At 42.2% G+C, this 25,186-nt stretch overlaps 1 protein-coding gene across 4 annotated transcripts in view; it reads right to left on the bottom strand.

Moving 5' to 3' along the window:
* The window catches only part of si:ch73-103b11.2 (centromere-associated protein E), a 59,533-nt gene that overhangs the window by 15,096 nt on the left and 19,251 nt on the right, over positions 1-25,186 (bottom strand). For 2 of the 4 annotated variants that reach the window (XM_050059225.1, XM_050059223.1), the window contains exons 4-14: positions 17,343-17,494; positions 14,827-14,911; positions 11,520-11,573; positions 9,664-9,889; positions 8,734-9,283; positions 7,306-7,447; positions 7,037-7,153; positions 5,295-5,351; positions 5,117-5,185; positions 4,927-5,016; positions 1,232-1,341 (exon numbers count right to left, since the gene is read on the bottom strand). In XM_050059225.1, coding sequence (XP_049915182.1) covers positions 1,232-1,341; positions 4,927-5,016; positions 5,117-5,185; positions 5,295-5,351; positions 7,037-7,153; positions 7,306-7,447; positions 8,734-9,283; positions 9,664-9,889; positions 11,520-11,573; positions 14,827-14,911; positions 17,343-17,494 — 1,652 coding nt within the window. The remainder of the gene's footprint in view (positions 1-1,231; positions 1,342-4,926; positions 5,017-5,116; positions 5,186-5,294; positions 5,352-7,036; positions 7,154-7,305; positions 7,448-8,733; positions 9,284-9,663; positions 9,890-11,519; positions 11,574-14,826; positions 14,912-17,342; positions 17,495-25,186) is intronic. The other 2 variants (XM_050059227.1, XM_050059226.1) reach the window with 2 other exon arrangements.

Below are 25,186 nucleotides of genomic sequence, written 5' to 3'. Positions count from 1 at the left end.
AGTCGGGGGTGAGGAGTCTCTAATGCAGCTGTGAATCATGTCAATCAATGCTCATGAACTGTGGTCAGTGTCAAACTAGTCAGTGCTGATCAAATATGAATATGAAGATTCTGCATTGCCTTCTTCTTTCTTCATGCCTTGCCATGGTAGATTCTTGCAAATGCCATTAGAAGCACTATGAGGATCTTTTTCTAGAGACTGTTTCATGTTCTACTCTCTAGATATAATGACAGTTTCAGCGAATATGACAATTCTTAAAAATAAAAGATACCAACTGCATCTATGACGTGAATAATATCTTTGATCAGCACTTGTCGTGTTGAGGGGCAGAGCATTTTTTAAAAAAGTGACCCGACTAATCTATTTTGACCACAACATGTGTAGAGGTGTCAGGAGGGGAAAATGAGATGGGGCAGAGCTCCAGAATGAGAAAGAGGTGTCTGTGAGGCGTCTTGGCAGAAATACCAAAGATATCACACATTCTCCCCTTAAAGAGAGCTGTCAAAGAGACACACTGGCAAAGGTGTGTGACTCAGTAAATGCAGGTCAGCGTATGTATACAGTATCACGTGTGATCAGCTATCTGAAAGGCAATACTTAGCTTTGAAAAACACAAAAATAAATGTCAAGGTAGATAAAAATGCTCAGGTAAACAGTTGTTTTGGAACAGTTACAGGATAAAGAATAGACCTTTATATCCCAGCTCTTCTCTCCATTCACTCAAAGCTTTTCTGTCTGTGCTGCAGTTGTGATTTTGTTGTTGTTCTGTGATCATTTCCAAAAGTTACTGAGTGGACAGTCACACTACAATGATCATTAAATCACTCTCTGCTGTTGATCCACAGAAGGTCAGGTGGGTTATTCTAGTATGTTGATGTGATTGCAGCGTGTGTCTCTACAGTAGCACAACTGACAGGGAGACATTACTCAACAATCACATGACATAGGGTGGGACGACAGACACGCTGGGGCTGACATTGCTGAGCAATTACATCACTGTTCGAGGAGGGGGGGGAGGATATTCAACACACAAGCACTCCAACCTGGGCTTCAGAACGGATAGTTTCAGAGAGATGTTTTTCCTGGAAGCAGGTTGAAAATACCAGTCGAGGGAGGAGGAGAAAGAAGGGAAGAGAAGGTGAGGAGGAGAGAGGGATTAAAATAAAATAAGTGAGAAAAGCAGTAGTTATATCTGCCAGTGGTTGAAGTGTTAATCCTCTTTGGGCATTACCGAGTGACATCGGGGGCAATAGTGGGTCGCACATTCTTCATGATGGCCTGAATCCAGTTGCGACGGATTCCAGAGGTCATGGCTGACAGGGTGCACGCTCCCTCTTTACACTGAAAACAGAAAGGCATTTCATTCAAATGACTGACAGCGATGAGACAGCACGTCGATTAAAATACCTTTTTGACACTTTGACACTAAAAAAAACAAAGCATGTGTTTTTGTACAGGGCTAAAACAGATGATGTGCAGCAGTGGAATTGCATCGACAATGCAAGGCTGTCCTGGTTCAGGAGGCAGACTTGTTGCTCTTCTTTTACTGACTGTAACCTACAGTGGCCAAGATGCATCAAATGAACTGCACATTAAAAACACTTTGCAAATTCGATAAAACACAAGTGCATTAACGGAAATGCAAAACCCGACTATTATTACATACATATGTGTAAGAGAGAAGTTCTTGCCCACTTAGGGGGCACGTGATGTCTTTATATTTTCATATTTATAAAAATGGATCTCTGGTTACCATGGAGATGACTTAAAATCTTTCACTGAAGCATGAACTGGAAATGACAAGCGACTGTTTCATTTTCGTCATGTAACACTCGGAAAATGGATGGATGGAATTGTACTGGCAGTGCCTTCCGACCACTGAAAGAGCTTTAACACTACATGTCACATTCACACATTCACACACACATTTACACACTAGAGGCCAAAGCTAAAATACAAGGTGCCACCTGTTCATCAGTTAAACGTTCACACAGTCATCGGGAGAAATTTGGGTTCAGTATCTTGCCCATGGATACATTGACTTGTGGATAGAAAAGTTGAAGACTGAACCGCTGATCTTCAGATTGGTGGACAACCTGCCCGCTTATCAAAAGTGTTGGACGACCTACCATAAATCACCCTTAATATGGCTATGGTCTCTATACACAGGTATAGCTTAGGTCAGTGGTTCCCAACTGGTCCAGCCACAGGGTCCAGATTTCTCCTCAGTCATTAGTTCAAGCAGTTTAATACAATCAGCGTCATATTTGTGTTTGGCCGTGTCCTTGAAGTAGTTTGCTATCTCTTCCAAGTAGCTGTCTGTTCGTCATTCAGCCAAAAGCAGAGAACAGCACTTCAAAAAAAAAAAAGCTCTGTACCCAACAATTTACAGTACTTCAAAAAAAAGGTGTGTTTTTTACAAACTAGACATGTTCGCAAGTCACTCGCTGTCCATTCAGAATGGACCCGCGACCCACATTTGGGAACCACGTTAGATGGCAGAGTACGTAAATATGAATAGTATTAATGGAATAATAGTCAGCCATTTCATTCGGATCATCTGTTGACAGTCACCGTTGTGGCTTTTGCGTTTGTGTTTTCTGTTAATGAGCTTGTGCTTTTCAAATTTCAAAAGCATTTTTGATATGGGGTTTGTCTGAAACATCTCAGCCACCTTAGAAACCAGAGGTGAGTAGAAGATTGATATTTACTGTATTAAATATCCTTCAGCAACTTCCATAAAATAACTGTTTTTGTAAAGTAGCTTTAACGGAGAATACCTCTCACGCTAAGGAGTACATTTTGAGAGAGAAACTTGTCAGTCATTTCTCAGATGGCCACCTGCACCACACTCAGAATGCAGTTTCATCAGCTGTAGAAAAAACTGTGAAATGAGAAATACATTCTTGGCCTCACTTCTCCTTTGCTTCACTTTGCTGTGTTGTTAAACCACACTGAGCTCAGGGGTTCGAAAGCTCGCTTGAAAGCAGAACATCAAAACATCACACTAACACAAAGCTGAGGAGAAGACGTGCATTTTTAGGCTGTCACTACACCCACAATGTTAACACCATCTAGATTAGTGACGAAAGTAACAGGGGAACACTCAGTTTAATGTGTACTGTGTAATCAAATCTACATACCACTGTTAGATGTAATTTGCCACATTTTTGACCCCCTTTGCCACAAACAAAAAGTCCAACCATTTACAAAAACTGTGTGTTAAATCATTTATCTTATGTGGAAAACAACGTGTTCCTGCTCTTATTCTAAGGACCAAGTACCCTTGAGCATTCAGGCTGTCACAATTTTAGGAAGCTTGAGTGCAGTTCAGGGTGGGTGTGAACTGGTGCTTTACACGCAACTGCTTCTGATACTAATCTATTGCATCAAACAAGATATTTTTATCACTGATGTGCAACTTTCAGTCTTGGGATTTTTAAAAATACAATTAAATGTTAATAGTCTCTGGCTTTAAAAATGAGCTGGGGCCGATGTAGCACTTTTGCATGATGATTACACAATGCTACATTTAGCTGATGTCTTCTTGGTGCCCCATATTGCAAAAGATTTCAACTTTTAGAGAACTGTTCTGAGCAGTAGAAATCTCCCTTTAAACAGAGGTATCCTGCACTCAATGACTCTGAAACTCAGCTTTGCCTTACGTCCAGTACATTTAAATTAAATCATACATTTAGTGACCTCTAGTGGAAGTAAAGTGATGTCTACATGAACACAGTTACTCACTACAGCCTCTGAGTTAGGGATGGGAATCAATAACCTGTTCCAAACTGTCTCATTCATCAGGATCGTATGCCTCCAAGCTTATCATTTCCTTCTATCGACGTCGGCTTGTTTTTCTAACGGTTGCGCATTGCAACAAAATGATGCCGAAACATCTCTCTAAATGGACTTTAGAGAGAGAGATGCTGAAAACCTGTTCAGGCCTATTTTTCCCCCACATAGAAACTGATCAGAAATCAATAAGGGCATCAATAAACAATCAGACCAAGAAGCAAAATCAATTTCCATCACTACACAGTAATGGGGTTTCACAAACCAGGTACTTCATTCCACTCACTGCTTTAACTGCAGTGACAGATTAACAGCCCCTCCCAGTCTGACCATGGAGCAGAGGGAGTAGACATAAATACTGGAGTTATTAATTTCTTGTCACCAAACCCACGTTCTCAGCCAAAGAGACAACGATCCCCTCCACTCCTCTATTTCTGACTTCCTCCAGAGAAAATAGCTGGGGGAAGCTGCTCCAAGCAAATGTAAACAAAAGACATGACCTTGTAGTTTCTGTCTCCTCCTGCAGGATTATCATGGCAGGTTGAAATCTATATGTAGCAGGAACAAAACCCACACTGACATCAAATGGATAACAATTGAACTGCATTGAGACTATATGCGTCCGGTAAGTATTTTGCCAGCAACAAGTGCTAAAAATGTTTGATGGCCAAAGGATTACATGATGAAAGTAAGTGTAGTTCCCTCCTAGGGTTCACAGCAGGATCCATAGGACAGCGTGACTGTTATGCACTTATGGTTTTAAAACTTGAGTGTTATTGAGCAAATGTGGACAAGGACAGGGCTTCTGAATGCAAGAGGTGAGGTAAACATATTGTGCAGGATGAGGGGCACATGGGTTCAGAGAGACAAGCAGGGCTGGCAACGGCTGTGGCCAATTTAGACCACCATGATGTCAGCCTCTCACAGAGAGATGACAAGTCAAGTGACATCCGTCACGACAGACAAAGAATGGTTTCAGAAAGACAAAACCTGATACCTAACGTTGACCCACATGGTGTCCAAGGCTGTTTATAGACTGTCAGGAGGCAGCAGAGCTCAAATGTGTGGACAATGAATTTCATCTTCACTCGTGATGAATGACACGAGACAATCGATGACATGTAGACTCACCATGATCTGGAAACCGTAATTCCTCTGGACGGGGAACTCTTTGACATCGTAACACGTAGAGAGATCAATCTCACCATCCAGTTCTGAAGCCTAAGGGAGAAAAAGACAAAACAAAGACAACAAAAATGCCCTTGTTAACCAACTATTCATTCAAAACAACTGTCAAAAGTCTCTTTAAGACGTGTTTTACCTCCTCAGCTATTGAGTCCTTGTAGTACCTCAAACTCTGATCTGTCAGTACAAACCAGTGTTTCTTCCACTAAGGGGTAAAAGACAACATTAATTAGATTTCACTAGTCCTTTATGAGTAAATGATCTTTTTCACTAGAAGCAGACGTCATTTAATCCTATTAATGGGAGCTAATTACCATTCCATCGTCATACAGCTTTGTCATCCATCCTTTTTTGAAGTTCAGCAGATCTGGCTGCAATCGAGACAGATTAGAGTGATGTGATATCATGTGATGCAGCCAAATTAATTCATCTACAATCAATAAAAGGAAATTCAGCTGCCATTTAGGACTGATTTTAAAAAAACATTAATCAATAGATCACATCAATAGAAAAAAGGGGAAAACAATCATATTTTGTTGAAACATTTTGTGGTAATTTGTCGCCATATTAGAAGTCCTCACTAAGCGAGCATTCATCACTTATTTCATCAGAATATATAATTGAAATCTCCCTATACAATACAGCGTTTATGTGCATTTGTTTACATTAAGGTCATTGCTTCAGTTCACGAAGTATAAGTGCAGATACACGGCTCCAACTAAAGAGACTGCCTGGCGGGAGCTGGACTTTCCCTGTGAAACACAAACTCTGCTGCACATTGAAACCAAACTCAAGTCTGTTTATAGACTCTAAAGTAAATCATTCGTCCCAAACCTGGCCTCTGCTCACTCAACAATACCTTGTTTTTGTTGAGCTTCATCAGGTGTGGGGTCACCGCCTGGCAGAGAGTCATTCTGATGGCTAACTGCCTTCACTTCATATGTTGACAATCTGTTTCTTTTCGTCAGTCCCAGGGACATACGCACAACTGCGGCTGCTTCTGTGCTGGCTATTTATAATCATCAGTAGCGGTGGCGGCAGTGGTGTGTACATGAATGTGTGCGTGTGTGTGTTGGAGTGGGCGGGGGTTCTGGCAGCTGCAGCTCGGCTGGAGAGACCAACCACACACTGACTGGGATCACCCCCACAGCACTGCGCAGACCTCAGATCAGTAGCAGTGTGTCAGACTGGTAGGAGTCAGACGTCAGGAAGATACGAGTGCAACCTTAAGCAACTTTGGGGCTACTTTAATCTCACTTATGACGACCGGAGAAAAACAACTGCTAATTTGATATTGTTTATGCGGCTGAATGTGGAGTCACTAGTTGTGTTTGGGTGCATGCGTAATTGAAGTTTAATTATGTGCGCTGACTTTATGGCTGACCAGTGCGTACTGTCATTTTCCTGAGCAGTGCTTGTTAGAAAAAAGTTGGTTTATGTGGCGAGAGAGAAAAAACAAACCACCAGGGCAGCCTCTGCTGCATTGTTTATGGAAGTGCTCTACTGAACATAATTGACGAATACCAAGTCCCGCACCCCTTAGTTATTGTTGAAATGTCTGACAAAAAGAAAGAGACATGGTGACAGAGGTTCTGTTTAGCTGGGGGCCACAGTGTATATTAGATAAGGCCTACAGTATGTGATGGAGGGATATTTACGATCGGATGCTAGGCCTCGTGGATATCCAAGTAAATGACACCAAAAATTATTTCAGGGTGGCACGAAGCCTTGCAATGGAATGTTAGCCTTTATCATTTTGGCTAAAGACAATTTACATAATCTTAAAAATATGTTAGCAACCAACATATTTGTCCCTTTCCAAACCTCTTTAACGTTATTACAAAAAAAAAAAAAACAACGGGAACAAACCTGGCTGACATTGTTGATCTGACATTAGGCTAACTAACTATGGGTGGGAAGGTGGTGAGGGATCACATTCTTTTCTCTGCACTGAATTTGAATCTTGAACCACAAACATATTGGATGGGATCTTGACATGGTTGTGTAATCCACTGGTTATGGCCCTACACACTTTAAAGGTGCTGTCAATACTCACAGTCATTGAGGACTCGGTGACTCTGCGGTCCAGTGACTTGGCTCTTCTTAAATTAGCAAAAGTGGAGCTGGACACATCAGGGACTGAGCGGTCCTTGCCGGCATCCAGTGACATCTCCTGTAAATAGAAAATCAGTATTAGAAATCAAAAGTAACCCCTAATAAAGTAAGGAGGTTGTGTCTTACTCTCACTGTATTGTAAATATGCAGTTCGGTGAATTCTTTTAGTATTTTACACTTTTTTAGGTTTAGAATAGCAGAATAGCATACATGTTTATTAGCCAGATAGCGTCTCTCGCTGCGGCCTTGTCTCTGGATTAGCGTGGTGTTGTCAGAAGGCTCATTGGAGCTGCTTGTGTCCATGTGCTCTACAGGCTGACCCTCTTCGAATCGGCCAATGATTTGAGAACGCCTAAGAGACACAAAAGGACCGTTCTCTTCAAAGACATACTCAATACACAGTACATACAGCATCAACATAAAAGTCCCTTCTCACAGTGGGTTAAATATCTCAATAATTCTTTAAAAATGGCATTTTGCAGCACAACATCCTCAAATGTTGGCAGAATCCGCATTAAAACAAGACCAAAGCATGACATGAAAGCAAATTTGAGCCAAAATCAATGTCCGTATGTGTAGTTTCGATTTGTTGTGCACAGAATGCACTGCTGCCATTACTGCACAACACAGACATACAATACGTAGAGTGTTTGACTTTGGACATCATTCTAGACTCAAAGTCCCTTTCATAGACAGCAATGTGCGAGGTAAAGATAATATCCCCAAAGAGAACAATCCAGAGATACATCAAAGAATAAAGATTAGGTGTTATATGATGAGAGATTAAACTTTAGAGGGAAAGGAAAATGACTAGGATGGTGGATTAAACAAACTGAAGAAGTAGCAGCAATGGCAACACAGTCAGCGTTACCTTCAGGCTCTGCACTTGTTAATGTGTGTGTGTATGCATGTGTGTGTGTGTGTGTGTGTCTCTGCATGAGAAAGGATGATATCACACTGTATGTAAACCCACCATCAGTGCCAACCACCAGTATGTTTAAGTATGCACAGTATATACGATAAATCAGGTACATATGAAACAGTGTGTGTGTATGCTCCCAGGCAGTGCAGAGATGAAATGATAGAAAGCAGGAATCAGCGGTGACCAGCAGGGAACAGCATTGGGACAGGGGTGGAGGGGTTGGTTGAGCATTAGCGCTGAGAAGCTCTGTTCAGTAGCCCCTGGAAAAGATTGAAACGACAAAACAAACTAGCAAAAGTAGCAAGGGCAAAAGGTAGAGATCAATAGAAAAGAAAGTAAAATGTGCATTTCAATCCCAAAATCATTAACGGCAAACCACTGGTAGGGGTGGCAGCAATAACAAAAGATGTTCAAGATATAGGAGTGCCTTGAGGACAGTTGCCACAGGGTGGTGCTACACAACTACAATGCTAAGTGCTTTGAGCAATGCATGAGCCTCACATAATAGATTACTTGGCATGCTATCTATGTTTTAAGGCTCTGCCAAGGGCTAACAACCAGTGGCTCATTAATGATTATTAATCATGTTTGGCTGCCATCATAATCACAAGTGAATTTGCACGTGTGCCTCTGCTAAGAGATATGCAACTTAAAATGTCTCTGTAGACTCTGTTTTGAGGTGTGCCAATCGTGCCTCTAATCCATTAACCTCTTACCTTCGCTCCTCCCCAAACAGCCGGGCCACCTCCTCTCTGCCAGGACTCCGTGTCCGTGCCCTCAGGTCTTGGCGCTTTTTCTCTGAGCGGAAGGCTTCGCGGTAACTCAGTCTGCGAGCCCGTGGCACATCAGACAGGGCTGCGTACTCCCTTCCAGGCCGGCCCACTCTGCCTCCTCCACCACTGACACTACTGGTGCTCCCTCCACCACCGCTGCGCCCCTCCCAGGTGGGTGTACTCCCGCTGGGTTCGGAGTCCAGCGAGCTCTGGGAGGAGCTGATGGTGGAGTAGCTGGGGGAAACGAGTGCACCTGGAGAAGGGAGAGGATCTTGGGAGGGTTGAAAAGGGGAAGTTTGGGATTCGGGCTCAGAGTTGTACCTGGGACTGAGAGCTCCTAAGGAGGAGGAAGATGGTGAAGAGGACAGGGGCAGATGCGTGGGTGGCTGAGAGTGCTGTGCAGACTGTGGAGAAGGCTCCGACTTGGTCTTCTCCAGGGAGAAGTAACCACTTTCCACTCGTACCTTGCGTCCGGTGCTCATGGTGCCGCCATCTGAAGCAAGGACACAATGCCACATACATCAGTTTGTATATAGCCAGTGGGAAGTGCCAAGTGGGAACACACATTACGTATCTGTTGTATACCACAAACTACTGTCTCGTCAACATAGTTACATAAGTCACTATTTACCCAAACAGTTAAAGCTGTTGGCTAAGTGCCTGAAAAGAGCTTATGCTTAAGCCCAGGTCACGGCTGATTTTATAGTTTGAGAAAGTTAACTACATGTGAGACAAGCCATGTGACAGTGCCTTTATGTTAGCTATGATGAACAAACTTAAAGTGACACAGTTGTCCTTATCTAACATCAAGAAACAGCTGAAGCATTCCTACAGGATGTTGAGGAATTTACATGCCGTCATCTCAGTCCTTACCGTCTTGAGTAGTGATAGTGGAGTCTGGTTGGCTCTGGCCCAGCTGGCTGAGACAGGAGGCACTGCGGCTGCAGGGGATGGTGGCCCTGCTCCAGCGGCTCTCCTCCTGCCACAGAGTGGCACGGCTCATCGGGACGCGCTCGGCACTGGCGATGCTGCTGGGCAGGCAGGGGATGCTTCCTCCGCTGCTGCTGCTGGTCACTGTCACCTTAGCGGGGCCGGGCTCCTGGGTGAGGGTTTGGGTTGAAAGGAGTGGATGGGAAGAGGAGATGACATAATGGGAGGTAAGGTCACAGAGAGACTACAAAAAGGAGTACGAGGAGGAAAGAGATTGGAGAGCAATTAAACACTGACAAGTAAACGTGAAACGAAGGAGGGAAAAAGATTTTCTTTTAAGGACCAGGGTGCAGGATTTAGGGGGGTTTATTTGCAGAAATTGAATGTAATACTCATAATTATGTTTTCATTCGTGTATAATCACCTGAAACTAAGACTTACGTGTTTTCTTTAGCTTAGAAAAACCCTTCATATCTACATAGGGTGCAGGTCCTGTTCCTGTGAGTCCACCATGTTGCCATGCTATGTTTCTACAGTAGCTCAGAACAAACAGAGAGGGTCTACCCTACACGTTGGTTCTTTAAATCCTGACTTCTTTATGCTAACGTGCTCCATTGTACACCCACTCTCATCTGCAGTGGTGTCCAATCATGAGCCAATCACGACAGCACTGTATCACTACACCACGTTGTCTCACTTATGAGTCACTTATGGTCCTTTCAACAGTGAAAATAAGCTTTCTGCACAGCACAGTAATCCTGTGGCTTTAATTTGAAGAGGTAATGATCAGAGTCGTGGTGTTCAGTGGCACACGATTTCATCATTGGTCTGTTTTTGCTTTTTTGGCTTCTTGGATTTTTATGTGTATTTGTGAAGCACATCCAACATCAAAGTGATAAAATTGCTTTCATCATTGGCACAACGACAAAGTCTGGGGAGAGAGGAGGAGGACGTGTGGAAAGGAGAACGAGATTGACAGCTTGACATTAAACAAAGAGTTAATTTATGCCAAACACACCTGTATCATTGAGGGATACAGAGAACAGAAAAACAGAGTCTACAGAGGCATAACATAGCGGAATAGGATTCGTGGGATAAAAATAATCGCCATCTGATTATTGAATACAAAAAGCAGACAAATTTAAACACTCATTGCTGTTGTGCTCAAAGTTTGATGTCACCAGTATGTACTGAAAGCCCTTATGGTAATCAGCAGACTCACAAGTAGGAATGCACTGATACAATACCGATATCAGATACTGGGCTGATACCGACTGAAAAAGCTTAATTTCATTCCTATTTATTTCTATCTTTGTATTTATTCGTTACATTTTATTTTATTAAGTTAGGAGAGCAATGTGTAAGACAAGCCTGACACATATAGGAATGATCCCAGTCACCTCCACACCGTGAAGCATACAACACCTGCATCAGATCTGTACTCTGTATGGTCTGATAACCAAAGCCCAGGTATCTGTATCGGGACTGCAAAAGTCAGATCTGTACATCCCTACACGCAAGATCATCTGAATTCATAAGAGGAGAAAGCAAGATTTCCAAAGCAAAGCGTCCCTCAACATCAGCTTCTCAGCCAGCCTACTTTAATCACCACAAACATGCAGCTGTGCTAAGAATCACTCTTTCAGTATCGGAGAGAGAAGTAAGAAGCATGTTCTTTTTATTCACACCTTCACCTGGATTGATCGGGATTTTTCATAAATAGAATTCATTAGGGCTGGGATTTCAAAGCCACTAAGGGTGAAGCAGGATGAAAGAAAGTTCGGCCAAGCTGAACTCACTGGGTGTCCATTCATGTCTTCAGTGGAAAAACACTGGCTTGCAGTTTCTCCACCCTGCCAATCACAAAAAGCCTTTGATGTTAATGCTTGCTATGTGGTGCTGATTTATAATCAGTACAGGTAGACCCAAAAATCTGCCTTTCATACTTTCTGTGTTATTTGAACTATCGTTTTTAGATGTGCAAATTTATGACATAGAGCACTATTACAAGCTTTTTGCTGCTGCAGAGCCAACAAAGGAATCTGAAAGTAAAACTTCTCTCAGCTGCAATATGAAGGACAAGTACATTTCCTGTCATATAGTTTTCTTGTGCTCAAGGTCAGGTGCTTTAATTTAGGGGCACCACCCAGAAAGCAAACATGTTACAGTGCTCAAGTATTTACAACAGTTTCCTGCGTATGTCTCTGGTAACTTGAGTCTCGGTGGGAGGAGGAGAGCTTTCAGGTGGAAACGTGAGGCAACTGTGGATATTTATCTGTGACAATCTATATCACATTTCCATCCAAAAACAACCGAACAGCCCACGAGGCAATGATAGAAACAGACATTAGACAAGCAGTGAAAGCATAATCACCCTCACACATTATCAGCCCTAATTATGTGGCTTGGCCTTGACTGTTATTTCAAGCAATGCTCGTTTCACACACATGCAAGAAAAATAGTCCTGTATCTGGATATGAGGAACTTATTGAGATAAAATACAACCACACTTTATAGCAGGTACACTCATCTACACAGGAAAGTACTGTTAATAAAAACAGCAACAAAGACAGCAAGGCATTAACATCAGAGGTCACATGGGACACAGTCAAGGTCATCGCTGTGTCACCACTGTCCCTCTGCAAATGAGCCTGTTAGTGTGGGCCTGCCAAGGTCACAGTCTGATTCAGGGGCGCCGTCATTAGAGGAACCAGACAATGAACTTCAGAGAGAATTTTGTGTGCACTCGATACAAATTTGGCCTCGCATCAAAAAGGAGGTAGGGAAGGGGGGGAAGCTGTATCCTGCACTGGGTGGTCTGTCCTGTATTGTATGATATAATATATAACCATTAGAATGGTAATAAAGCTTTACCTAGTCCTGTTATTAATTTCTACCTACCAGGGAGAGATCTGACTGCACCGACATGAAAAGAGCATTTTTATTCCCTATGGGCATCGTGTTTCTAATGGATGCCACACGCATGGCTTGAATGATGTTCCTCATCTGGCTCTCAGACTGCTGAATGCCACCTTGTATTGTTTTCTAGCTGCTAAATTTTGTGTAGATATACTTAATATAATTTTATTTATTAATAGATTCCTTCAAGACACATTGGTCTCCAGAGGGAAATTATCTGTCTAGGTTCCTCTGCAGGGGAGACAATGTGGAAAGTCAGCTAATGAACAGCACTTAAGGGGATTCAAGTCCCAAAGTCCATGTTTACAGACCCACAGACTTTGACATGCACTCTAAATAAGTCTACAGTCCCAGTTTGACATCAGAAAACGTTTGTACAATACTTCATGAAAATTTTGAGCCATTTTAAGGATTTCAGTCGCAATTCATGGCACTGTAAATTTAAAAACAAAGGTGATGTAAAGTAAAGGCCTCTCATGACAACTACTTTTAGTGGACGATATTTTGTCGTAGAAAAATTGCGATAAACGATATTATTGTCACATTTTTCTGGTGATATAAAATGTGAATCCCGGGAAACAGCTGATTTTACCACAAGGCTGCTTAGTGGCGCTCATGTCATAAGGGACCTGTCTTCAGTCCATTTCTCCCCACATTAGCTGTCTCTCAAAGCTTCTTAATGCTGTTCTTACATTGTTCAAGTGCAGTCGGGGCATAAAGTCCCACATAAAAATCATTTTATTCTGTCAGCCAATTAATTGGGTATCGATTTTCCTTCTTCAAACTATCGGTATTATATATCGGCCATTAAAATCCACCATCGGTCGACCTCTAGACAAAATAATAGCAGTATAATGCAAGTACTCCCCTTTAAAGAGCAATGAACTATGAATTCTTCTTCACAAGGTATTGACCCATTCCTACTGAGTATCTTCAGCTGTTGCACACTCCTGCATTCACGCGTTTTAACAGGGCACACAGGTGATGTTTATTAAAATCTGATATTTTAGTTTGTAGTGTTTAGTGGAGGGATTTAGACTGTGTTGATCAAGGACACTCTTACAGACTTCAATTTGAAGCCCTGAATCTGACTTCTCTGACTAGGAGCGTCAACTTAGAGAAAAACAAAATCTGTTTTGACCGCACAAGGTTAATGACCGAACGGGCAGGACTCGGGGCAAAAGCCTGGCAGGTGAGACAGCAGCTGCTCCACGTGACAAAGAAACAGAGCGTACCAGCAAATTCATAAGCAAGAGGATCATGGTCACACTGCTGAAAGTTGCTGCTGAATGTTATTTTAGCAGAGAGCTGTCATCATTATCCTTGATTGTTTGCTAAGGAATATTTTGATAGCTCACTTCTGTTTGCTGCCCTCTTACCAGGTGATACTGTATAAATATTAAAAGTAGGTCACCTGTTTTATATGTATAAAAACAAAATGGAATTGCTGGAAACATATTTCAAGTATTACTTGCAGAAGAATAGCTGACAACGTGTACACTTTTAATTCACACTTCAAATGACGACTTACTCTGGAAGTATAGATGAATTTAGGAGTACGTGGCGTGCCGTCTATTCGTTTATTGAGACTGCCTCATCATGTGACTCAAGAATGCAAATATGGAAAGCATAAACTGTTCATCATGTTGCTGGCAGAAAAACAATACATCTCTCTCTGTCTTTTCTCTCTCGGGGGGGAAAACAGCTGGTGTAGTTTGAGTGGAATGAGAAGCCTCCATACCGCATACTTCCACGGCACATGTTGTCTTTAAATATATGTATGTCCTTTCTTTGATGTAGCGATGGCACGACTGCCACATTTATAATGTTCATCTTATCCCAAACATTGGCTCATTATCTGTCATTTGGAAATACTTCAGATGATGTCAAATGAGCAAATACCAAAAAAGATTTGCATCAGAATTGTTGCTGCACACGATATGACCAAATTCATTTAACCACCTAAGGCTAATGACGTTAAAATACTGTTCATCTGTATTCTCACTTAAGTGTGTGACATCGTCCTCTCCATATTCTCTGCTATTATCTATGCACAGGAGAAAAAATATATCATCGAGCAAAAATACCACACATAACCTTCCTCTGAATTTGGCTGCACACTGCTCACACTTTGTTCAGCATGAGAAAGGTAAAAGCACTTGAGGAGTGTGTGAATAGGAGTGTTACCTGGTGAGTGGGTGGATCAACCTTGCGCTTTTTCTTCTGGTTCTGTTTGTTGGTCCTGGGGTATACAGTCAAGGCCTCCTGCCACCTTCGACAAACAGTCAAAGTGTTGTTATTGGGACACAAAATACAGACTATACAAACCCTGCACCCATGGTGGATCAATATAGGACTGGATCAAAGTTCTCTGCAGCAAACTACAAACCATTATACTTGCCAGGACAAGCATGTGCATGACCTAATATTACTAAGAGAAAATACAACTACATTAAAGGAGCGCCACAGTGAGGAAAATTTTTCCCATGGGTTAATAAACTTGTGAGAACACTGGTGTTACCAATTACACCGGACAATCTACAAAAAAAAAAAGATAATTGTCGATGACATCATCTGTAGCATGCTGAATTAAGCTATTGCTGATGCTAACCCAACATTTCTACTGCTGCAGCTTCACATTTAACTGGTGTAACACAAGTCGTTACAACACTGTCGTTGACAGCGAATCGGTTTGAAATAATGCAAGGGGTCATGGATCAGGCCAATGTGTACGCATAGATGAGATTTTCCATCGGGCTGCATTTTTCTCAATACTGTAAATAAACATACACTGTATGATGACGGACAATTTTCATACCATGGTACATAGTTTCATAATATACCTCTGCAACCCTACTTCTTAGTGATGTAAACCTCCTTTACCCTTATTATCTTTATCAGGTTCCCTATTAGCATTGGGTTTAAATTCAAAATCGTGCCAAACAGGTGCTTTTACTTTTCGCTATGACACCAAATCCTCCGTCATCGTCTTGTCGATCAACTCCCTGTAAGTGAAATCTGATTCCTGCTACTCTGTGCTGCGACTCTGTGACACTTTCAGTTTATAACTGTATAACTGTAGCGTACATTGTCTAACTAATAAAGCAACAGTGGGGGCGGTGGGCAAGTGATGTAATCAGTATATGTTGAAATAAGATCGACCACAAATTACACATTTAAACAGCTCCCAGGTAATTTGCTTCTCTTTTAGCAAAAGTTGAAATATTGTGAATTATTCTCTGACACAAAGCATCCTAAGGCCTGTATGGTCATGTTTGATTTTCCTTGGTATGTCCTTTTTTTCCTGTATGTGTTTATGCTCTGTACTAAAAGGCCATTCATGAGGACACTATCATCTAATTAGTCGAGGTGGATTTAGTTAAGAATCATGCTTGAAAAGCATAAATACATTACACAGCAGCACAAAAAATACTCCCATACTCACAGCTCTTCAATGCTGCTGTGCCATCACACTACTGTAACACCATTATTCTACGTCCACACAAGCCGATAATGTATGTGTATCTGTAAAAATCATTTGGATGAATTCTAAACTAGACGCAGTTTGCTGAAGTTTCTAGAATCCTCATCCGTGGTCTTTACTAGAGCTAAAGTGTTCATGGTTATCTTTGACTGAGACAAGACTGAACTCTTAAGTGTTTTAGTTTACTAAAAACTGACTAAGATAAAAATGATTAAGTAGATAAAATACAACTACAACTCACCTCGATTTTTGATCTTGGCACTAACTAATATAAAGCTGTCAGGGTGAACACCAATCCTCATGCAACTGTAAATTATAGGACTGTGTGCGACACAGAAACCCCTGGATCTTTTAGGATTAGAATAATCAAGTCAGTGACGATAGTGCCCAACACTCATGCATTATGAAGTATTTTTCTACTCCACCCACTTTGTAAAGAGTGAAAACCTTTGGTGTGAGTGTCACACTGTAGACAGGAACATGTGACGCAGTGATGATGAGTGAGTGCCCACACAGCACTGTTTCAATAATGTAATATAATGAAACAAATGTCACTTGTAAGGAACTTCACATAACCAGGAAAGACACACAAAATAATACATTTTATAGAAATCCTGGTTGTTACATCACTGGCAGTTAATGGCAACCTCTGCGAGGGCTAATATGATGGTGTGACAGCCAAGAACTAACACATGGGGGCCAGATGATGGGCGAGTGGGAGGTGTGCAGTGATAGAGTAGGTAGCATAACAGAGTGTAGGTGTTGTGAGTCACAGTTCCCTAAGAATAGCCATAATATGTATGCTACAGCCGGGGAGCGAGGGTACAGTGCAGACACTCACTTTAAATGTGCAGCAGTGGAGGAGGGGCACAAGAGACAACCGAATTATGAGGCTTAAAGCTTGTGTGTTGTGATCTGCGTCTGTGTGAGCACAGGAAGAGGGAACAGTTCAAGAATGTGCACTGTCACTGCAGTGTGGATTACAAGTCTCTGAGAAGCACGGCCCAGAGGAGACAGCAGGGGGCAGAGCAGTTTTGGCAGCAAAGGCAGCTGCGCACAACTATTCTCCCTTGTCCAAGAGTCTGTCATCCCAGTCCACTCAAATCAAAACAGAGAGCAACACAAATAGTACTGCCCACCTGAGGCAGTTATTCTATGTCATATAAATGAAGACATGATGGCAGATAACAATAACAGGTTCCTGGTTATCATGTCTTACCCGTTGATAATTTCTTTACACTCAGCCCGTATGAAGTGCTCTTTCTCAGGGGTCAGGATGCACAGAGAGTTCTTCTGACCCGTCCTGGACTCTCCATCGATGACGTCGGAGCACTGGTTCATATTGATTGTACCCTGGGGTAGAGTGCTGGGCTGGAGGACACAGCAGAGACACACAGATAAAGTGTTAAGTGAACAGACGTGCCCACATATCCCTCCACATGGTCTGTCTTCTCACACAATCCGCCCCGGCATCAATTTTCCTGCCAAGCTTGGCAAACCACACACTGATATAATCACAGTCTGCGCACAGGCAAATGTTCTTGTTAGGGCTCGCTGTGATATTTTTGTTTCTTGTGATATGTATTGCAGCATTTAAAATGAGAGTAATTACATAACTGTATTATATATGCAGCTTTTTACTTCACTAGCTCCATTTGCAAAAAAGAAAGCATTGCTCCAGCAATAATTAGGGTGATTTTAGACAGAGAAATTAAGTAGCTGTTCACAACATCGATGGACTCAGCATGACATTATTGTGCTTGATTAATAGTCGCCACTCGATCATGGCTAAAGTCCATAATCAACACAGTAATAATGATTCACTTCTAGTAGCTGTTAAGGCATACTTCACGCTCCAAATGACCATTTGAATATCAATTACTTACCCCGTGTTACGTTTAATTCAGGAAGAAAACGTATTGATTTTTTTAGCATGCTTTCACTGTAAACAAAGAATCCAAACTCTGAGAAAATTCCTGATGAAGTGAAGTCAAGGGTGTGTGTGTGTGTGTGTGTGTGTGTGTGTGTGTGTGTGTGTGTGTGTGTGTGTGTGTGTGTGCTTTTAACAAAAGCAAGGCTATATCAAAACATCCATTTATAAACTCTCACACAACTCATACAGCATAATAAACGTCTCATTTATCCAGGCATGTATGCTCAATACTTCCCAAACAGACAGCTCTTTCCAACAGGGGACTGAACTAAGAAACATATCTATGCTCTCTTCACAGCCAGACTTCATTGCAAAAAGAGTAATTTTACCTTGCTGAACACAGGAGCTGCTCGGCTGACACTACCTCGATGCTTGCATTACAGTGCGACTTTGGTGAATCTGAGCTAACCCTTAATAACACCAAGGTCGCACAATGACACAAACATACCACCAATCAAGGCAGCAGTTGTAGTTGCATCAGAGTTTATAAACATATGTTTTGATATAGTTTTGCTGTTGCTAAACCTGGAGTCCTTTTACTTTCTTCATCAAATACTTTCTGTTTTTGGATTCTTCGTTCACAGAACAAGTTCAAAAAGGGTGGTATCTAGAATCATGTGCAAACAAAAAGACATTAAGAGAGCTTTCAGACCTAGAGTTGTCTTGCTTTGGTCCGAATCAGGGACTAAATTTGTCACAAAGTTGCATAGTTGCCTAGAGTTGGTTCATGTTCTCACAGCAGCATTCACAAGTGGGCCAGATCAAATGCCCTGCGCGAGTAAGCTGCTCTTGATTGGTCAGAATTTCCATGTGGGGAAAATCCAGGGTGTAAACAAAATGTTGAAGAAGAGTACACTTGCAAGATAAATTCGACACTTTCTAATGTCACAATGGAGGGACAACTACGTAGGCTGATTTTAGCGCTGGTCATTGTGTATTATATTGCTGTCATTGTTCATTTTAGTCAAACCATACAGTTTGAAAATGAGGCGCGGCTCCAACTAGAAAACAATGTTTTATACATGTACTGCATATTAAGGCAGTACAGGTGGAGGCGTACATTAATAATCCTCCAGGACTGTAACATGCTCATGCTTGTTTAATCCAAACAATGTGTAATGTGACTGCAGTTGGTTCGGATCGAGGTCGGAACACAATCTCACCACAAATGAACCACACCAGAGTTCGGTTGTAACCGAGACCACTTCTTAAAGGTCTTAGTCCAGTTGTTTTGGTGTGCACCTGAGTGCGATTGCTGTGTTCACAACTTTCCAAACAAACCGCACTTAGGGGGGAAATTAATTTATTAATTTGAGTTTGATTAAACCAAACCAATCATGGCAGGTGTGAAAGCACCCTAAAATCATACTAATTTACAATATTTATCAAATGAACTAGACAGTTCTGCTTTGAGATTATTCACATTGCATCCATTACAATGAGAGTACAGCCAGTGTACATCAGAGAGTTGGTTGCTCAGCCTAAATCTGGACTGCCGTGTTGTATATTGTATCGCTAGAAAGAGCCTGAAAGGACCTGTGAAAAGGATTGTCTGTTCCATTTATAAACAAGTGAAAGTTCATGACTTCACTGAGCGGTTTTGAGTTTAATCTGTCTGATGCCTAGCTGTGAGGTGTACACCCGACTATGCACGCTGACATGGATGCCATCTGTCAGCCATAAATAACGTGACCACAGGGCTTCCACAATAATACTACTTTGTGTACAGTGACTTAAGGTTTCACATGCAGGTTTATGTAAGCACACAGTGGCTTTGTATGTGGGCACGGCTCATTTGCAATGAATGGAGACATGCTAGCTCAACTTAGAACGGATAAGATAATCTATTTATAGTCCACTGCAGTGCAAGGCTCCGTGTGAACCTGTTGTGCTGTCAGTTTTTGTAAAATTATGCTTTTTGAAGTGCAGAATACTTGTTAAGATGCGTTCTCAGAAAGACAGTAGTTACAGAAGGGAAATATTGTTTTGCACACAAATATTGCTATTTCGGAAAACTGACTTTTGCTTAGTGTGACCTCCAAATGACTTACGCGAGCAATGGGAAAAGCCTTGATAATCTTATGTTGACTGAGGGATTTATATTTGTTCAATGAAGTAAATGGGTACTGCATAACTAAGCACACTGGGCATGGGTGGCTGTTTGAACAGCTTTTGCGCCCTACCTTCACTGCACTAAACATAAAGGCAGAATTATAGACACCAAAATACCACAGTGGTTCCAAGCTATAAGTACCAGGTAGCCACAGATGATAAATTACAGCCCTCAGCAAATCGGAATATATTAGGAGATAGAGCTGGAGAAAAAATTAAAAGGTATCACGTTTATGTTTGCTGGTGACCAAATAAATCTAAGTCAAGGACCCAATTTGTGCAGCATAAGCATAGCCTGTCAGCAGCAGAGCAACTGAGGCCTCTAATGTGGACAGAGAAGTCAATAGTTAACAGTTTGTGGTGATCCAACCCTGAAGGCAGATGAGAGGCCCTGTTGGCTTCGTTACTGTTAAAAGTCACTTTCATTCTCAACTCTTTGACCACTGTCTATTGTAGCAGAAAGCACAGCTGAAATTTGGCACAGCAAATTGGAGCAAGGATAGTAGGCTTGTTAAACTAGGCTAACAGTGAGAGAAAAGTCTGAGGCAGCATGGATTGATAATTTCTCATGTAGGTTGGTTGTCATGTTTTGGTTTAACTTCCTATTCCCGTGGCTTTAAAATGTTCCCCAACCAAAGAGCTCTTGACTCTAAGGTGAGAGGCCAGGGCAACAGCCGGGTTTGACAGACAGACGGACAAATAGACGTTGGGACAGCTGGGAGAGGGCCTAGGCCTGCTTCAGACTGGACAGAGAGACTGGCGTCAGCTTGACCTGAGAGCCCTGTCACTCTCAGACATGGAGAGACGAAGGAGATTTGGGGACAGAGTCTGAGAAAAGGGGGATTAAGTCTCAAACTGGTGGTCAAGTAGAACAGCAGTGCAGCAGGAAAAAAAAGGGGTTTGTGGACTCTGACTTTGGACTGCTAGACCATCTGTCTGAGTAAACAAATCTAGAGTGCACCACACATGTGGGCTTGTCCTTGAGCTGGAGTCAGAGGAGGATAAACAGCAAAATATTTCAAATTCTGGGAACAGTTGTACAAGCAGCTTAAGCCCCCAGTTTTATAATCACAGCATCGGATTCTCGCAGACACAGAAAATAAATCAGAGACTGACAACAGCTCTGATTAAAAACCTATTTTCATAAAGCTGCTCACCTCCGAGAAAGATTTGAGTGATTACATAGACACAGATTACATAGGTGGTTGTGTAGGAGTACAGTGTATGTATATAAGCAGCACGGGACGCCTCTCACACGTGTGCACCCTCCCTGCCCCAGCACCGTGTCAGCTGAGCACCAGTGCACGCCCCTACTTTGGGCCAGCCACCACAGCTCTAGCCCCCAGACCCAGGCCCCCCGAACCCACACCTCTCTGTCACCTAGCCTAGGCCCAGTCCCCTCTTCCCGGGCCACCGCTCTCCACAATGGCCCCTTTGTGAAGCAGCAGCAGTTCACACAATGTGGGATTGTCAGCCGCCACAGTCCACAGAGCCACTCCTCCCCTTAACCCTCAACAAGGAAATGACCGAGAGACAAGAGGCCCAAACAAGTGTCCTTTTGTGATGAGAGCATGGAAATTATGAAGCCAGCATAAACTTATTCTAGTCTCTGAAGTTGTTCAGACAATAATATGAATGCTGTCTGGATGGGAGTCATTGAGCGGAGTCTCACGGGGAGACAGGGACAAATCAGAGAGAGATTTGGTTTCTCTGGGCCGGGCTATGATGACTGGAGGGGCAGGAGGGCATTTTGCATCAGCAGCACCAACATTTATTGGGATATACGAGTAAAAAAATGTACTGAAAGCAGCAGCCAGATGTGCAATTGCAGCTGCCATACAGTATTAGTCTTTACCAGAATATTGTGTTTCAATGGCATCACATCAATCAAATCAGATCAACTTCAAATCGAAGCGTCAATTGTGACAACAAATGCATGCATGGGTATCTAATTGAACATATTTATTAATTCCTTCCTTTATTAGGGGTTTAAATGACAACTTTCATCACAATACGCTATTATATCACTTTACGAATAATACAATATTTACTGATATCACAAAGTCCACAACGAGTTCGATTCGATTCAATCACTATATCACTATAAAACCATATCAGTAAATATTCTCATTGTCTTTTTCTTGGCTGCTTACCATTGTCTGCCTGGCGCTAGGCTGCTAACACTGTTTGAATAATTAGGAAGGAGGTGTGCTTGGTCAGAAATGGTGACACGGAGGTGCCAAGGGAATCTAAAAATAAAAGGCGTATCTTAAAAGATGGCGTGGGTATCTGTGCTTTCACTCTGCATCAGTAACATTGGACTGTTGATCATCAAATTGGTTATTACACAGCTAATTCTTATCATTTTGTTTTAGCTAACGTGTTGTACAATTGTAAAACGGCAGCCTAACAAGAAAGCTTCATGAGGTGCTTTATATCTAAAATACAATTTACTTAAAAAAAATTAACTGCTCCAAGTGAGATGTTTAAAATCTCTTTAGCCATGCAGGAGCAGTGAATGGAGGCACATTCCCAGTTTACCCAGTCAGGAACTGAAACTGATCCACTGCACAATTTAGGCCTATCTCTCCTCTCCTTGCAATATGGTATAGCATTCATATGTCCTGTGATCTAAGTCCAGATGGTGTGTATCATTACAACAGTGTTCATTAGGAACCTACTCTCTGTTTAGGAAATGGTAATTAGCATGCCTTTGCGCCCTCGGCTTCCTTCACTCTTGGCCATTCTGCAGCTTAGCAAAACATCCCATTCTCCCTTATGACACAGCGGGAGAAATATTTGCTTCTTTTGGCAGCTGGCTGATGGTCTACTCTCAATTTTGGTTGAGAAGCAAATTCTCTTCCTCTGCCATCAACATTTTTGGGGGTTCGACAGACTCATTTCTAGTCATGGAAAGCGAAAGTGCAGTTAAACTGAGTCAGTTAAAAGGAGCATGAGGGAATGAAATGGCATTTAACCATGTGGTTGAGTCACATATTACAACATCTTTTTCTTCATGCATTCATCTCATTTTCTCATTCATTTTCCATCAGTATGAATAGGGATGAGAAATGATAAGATTTCATTGATTGGTTATCTAGCCTGCTTATTGGTCCAGTGCTTCATGGATTCCCTTATTGATTCTTGATCAATGTTCTGTGTGGAAAAAAAAGTAGACCTACACAGGTTTAAGCATCAGCTGCTTTATTATTTCTGAGTCTGAACACACTGTACATGAAATGGGAGAACATATGAACATTCATTTTCATTTAGGTCCTCTTTGCCAAAAAAAAGTGCTAAGCCTGCCTGCTTGTTGCTAATGTTATTACAACATAGCATATTTACCCTTAGTAATGGACGTGCTGCTCAGTTGGGAGGCTGTGGCACTCATGCGTAGAGTGTCAAACACATGGTATTCCTGGAATTTAAGCCTATGTTGCATAGTAGATGTTTCAGCATACTGCTGGTGTTTACACACGTACTTGAAACAATCATTTTACAGACATTACAGCAGCACGACTGTCATTTGTCTTTGTGAAATGAAGCCACTCTGTGGACTGTTTTTTCATCATCACCATGAGTCCTCGTTGCACGTTTCCAGCAGTGCTGATGCATGAGTTTGACGTCATTGTTTGACAATGAGCAACTGTCTGAAAAACATGCCAGCCCCGATAAAAGGAATGGATAAGCTTGGAGGCATATGATTTTGACGGATCAGACAGTTTGGAACCGGTTCTCAATTCTCATCCCTAAGTATGAATGCACCTAAAATATTGCTCAGTGTCTACGTAAGTTATGAACACCTGTAAGTTGATCGGAAACATCTGTTATTCGGTATCAGGTGCCAGTCTGTCTGCCAGCGTTGCTGGTGACAAATTCAAAAGCTACAATCTCACTCGTTAAGTTACATTACTCTTCTTTATACATGTAACAGCAGGATCCTCGAGCACTGTTTCCAAGTTATTCACCCTGGATCCAAGGCCATTTGACTTTGATCACTGAAGACATGGGAGCCAAAAGGAAAGCTGATGAACTGGCACCACTTCACTGTCCTGACTCATGAACATGGCCTAGAATCAGGTCTCTTCAGGGTCCAACATCCTCTGCTCATTACCGATAACAGCAATTATGCAATAAATCTTTCCTTAGCAACTTAGGACAACAGAGGTAAACACACATTTTTGATACCAGTAAGCATGCCAACAACCGGCTGCAGGGGAATGTCCTCAGGTGCCAGACGGATGGAGTCACCTCTGGTCTTGCTACAGAGGAGTATCGAACCACTGTTTCACTCTCTTAATTTTACTTCCCAAGACCCCAATAATCATACAAACACAGATTTGCATTGCAATCAGGCCACAGGAACTACAGCGAACAGATTGGTCATGGACAGGATTACAATCATCACTGTACCAGAGTCCTCACGGTCCTATAATTTTACCCCAATATCAAGATGACGTTAAGCCAGTTGAATCACACGCAGCCTCAGCTCTAATACCAACCCTAACCCCTGCCTGTACTTTAGACAAACATAAAGCTCTATAAAATCAGACTAAAACATATGGTGGATATCTGACATCTCTGTTACAGGGCCAAGTACAGTCCTCCAGGCATTCTCAGATACACCTCACTCCACTGGTATGCATTCAAGACGCTCAGATTAATGCTACAGTATAGGTATTTGCTCTTAGCCTGGGTTACACAGCAACAGTGCAGCAGTTAAATGCAAGAGCACTGTATCAACACAATATTCTGGGAAATAATCAAAACACCACACATTTCACACATATTTGTACCAGGTATTTCAGAGAGGACTGTGGGTGGAAGCAGTGCTGCTCCTCTTATGGAGAATGGTGAGAGGATGTGGGTGGTTTAATGGTGTGTTGGGAGGCCAGCAGTCGACAAATGCAGAGGAGGAGGAAGACGAGGGAGAGTTGGAGGATGAAGACCAATTTCTCTGCTGGTACAGCGGGATTCTTTTCAAACAGAGGCTAGGAACGGTCAATCAGACGCAACTG

This window comes from Epinephelus moara, chromosome 13, assembly GCF_006386435.1.
Source record: "Epinephelus moara isolate mb chromosome 13, YSFRI_EMoa_1.0, whole genome shotgun sequence".
Lineage (NCBI taxonomy): Eukaryota > Metazoa > Chordata > Actinopteri > Perciformes > Serranidae > Epinephelus > Epinephelus moara.
The sequence above is the reverse complement of the archived record's forward strand: the minus strand, read 5'-3'. Positions and strand labels throughout refer to the sequence as shown.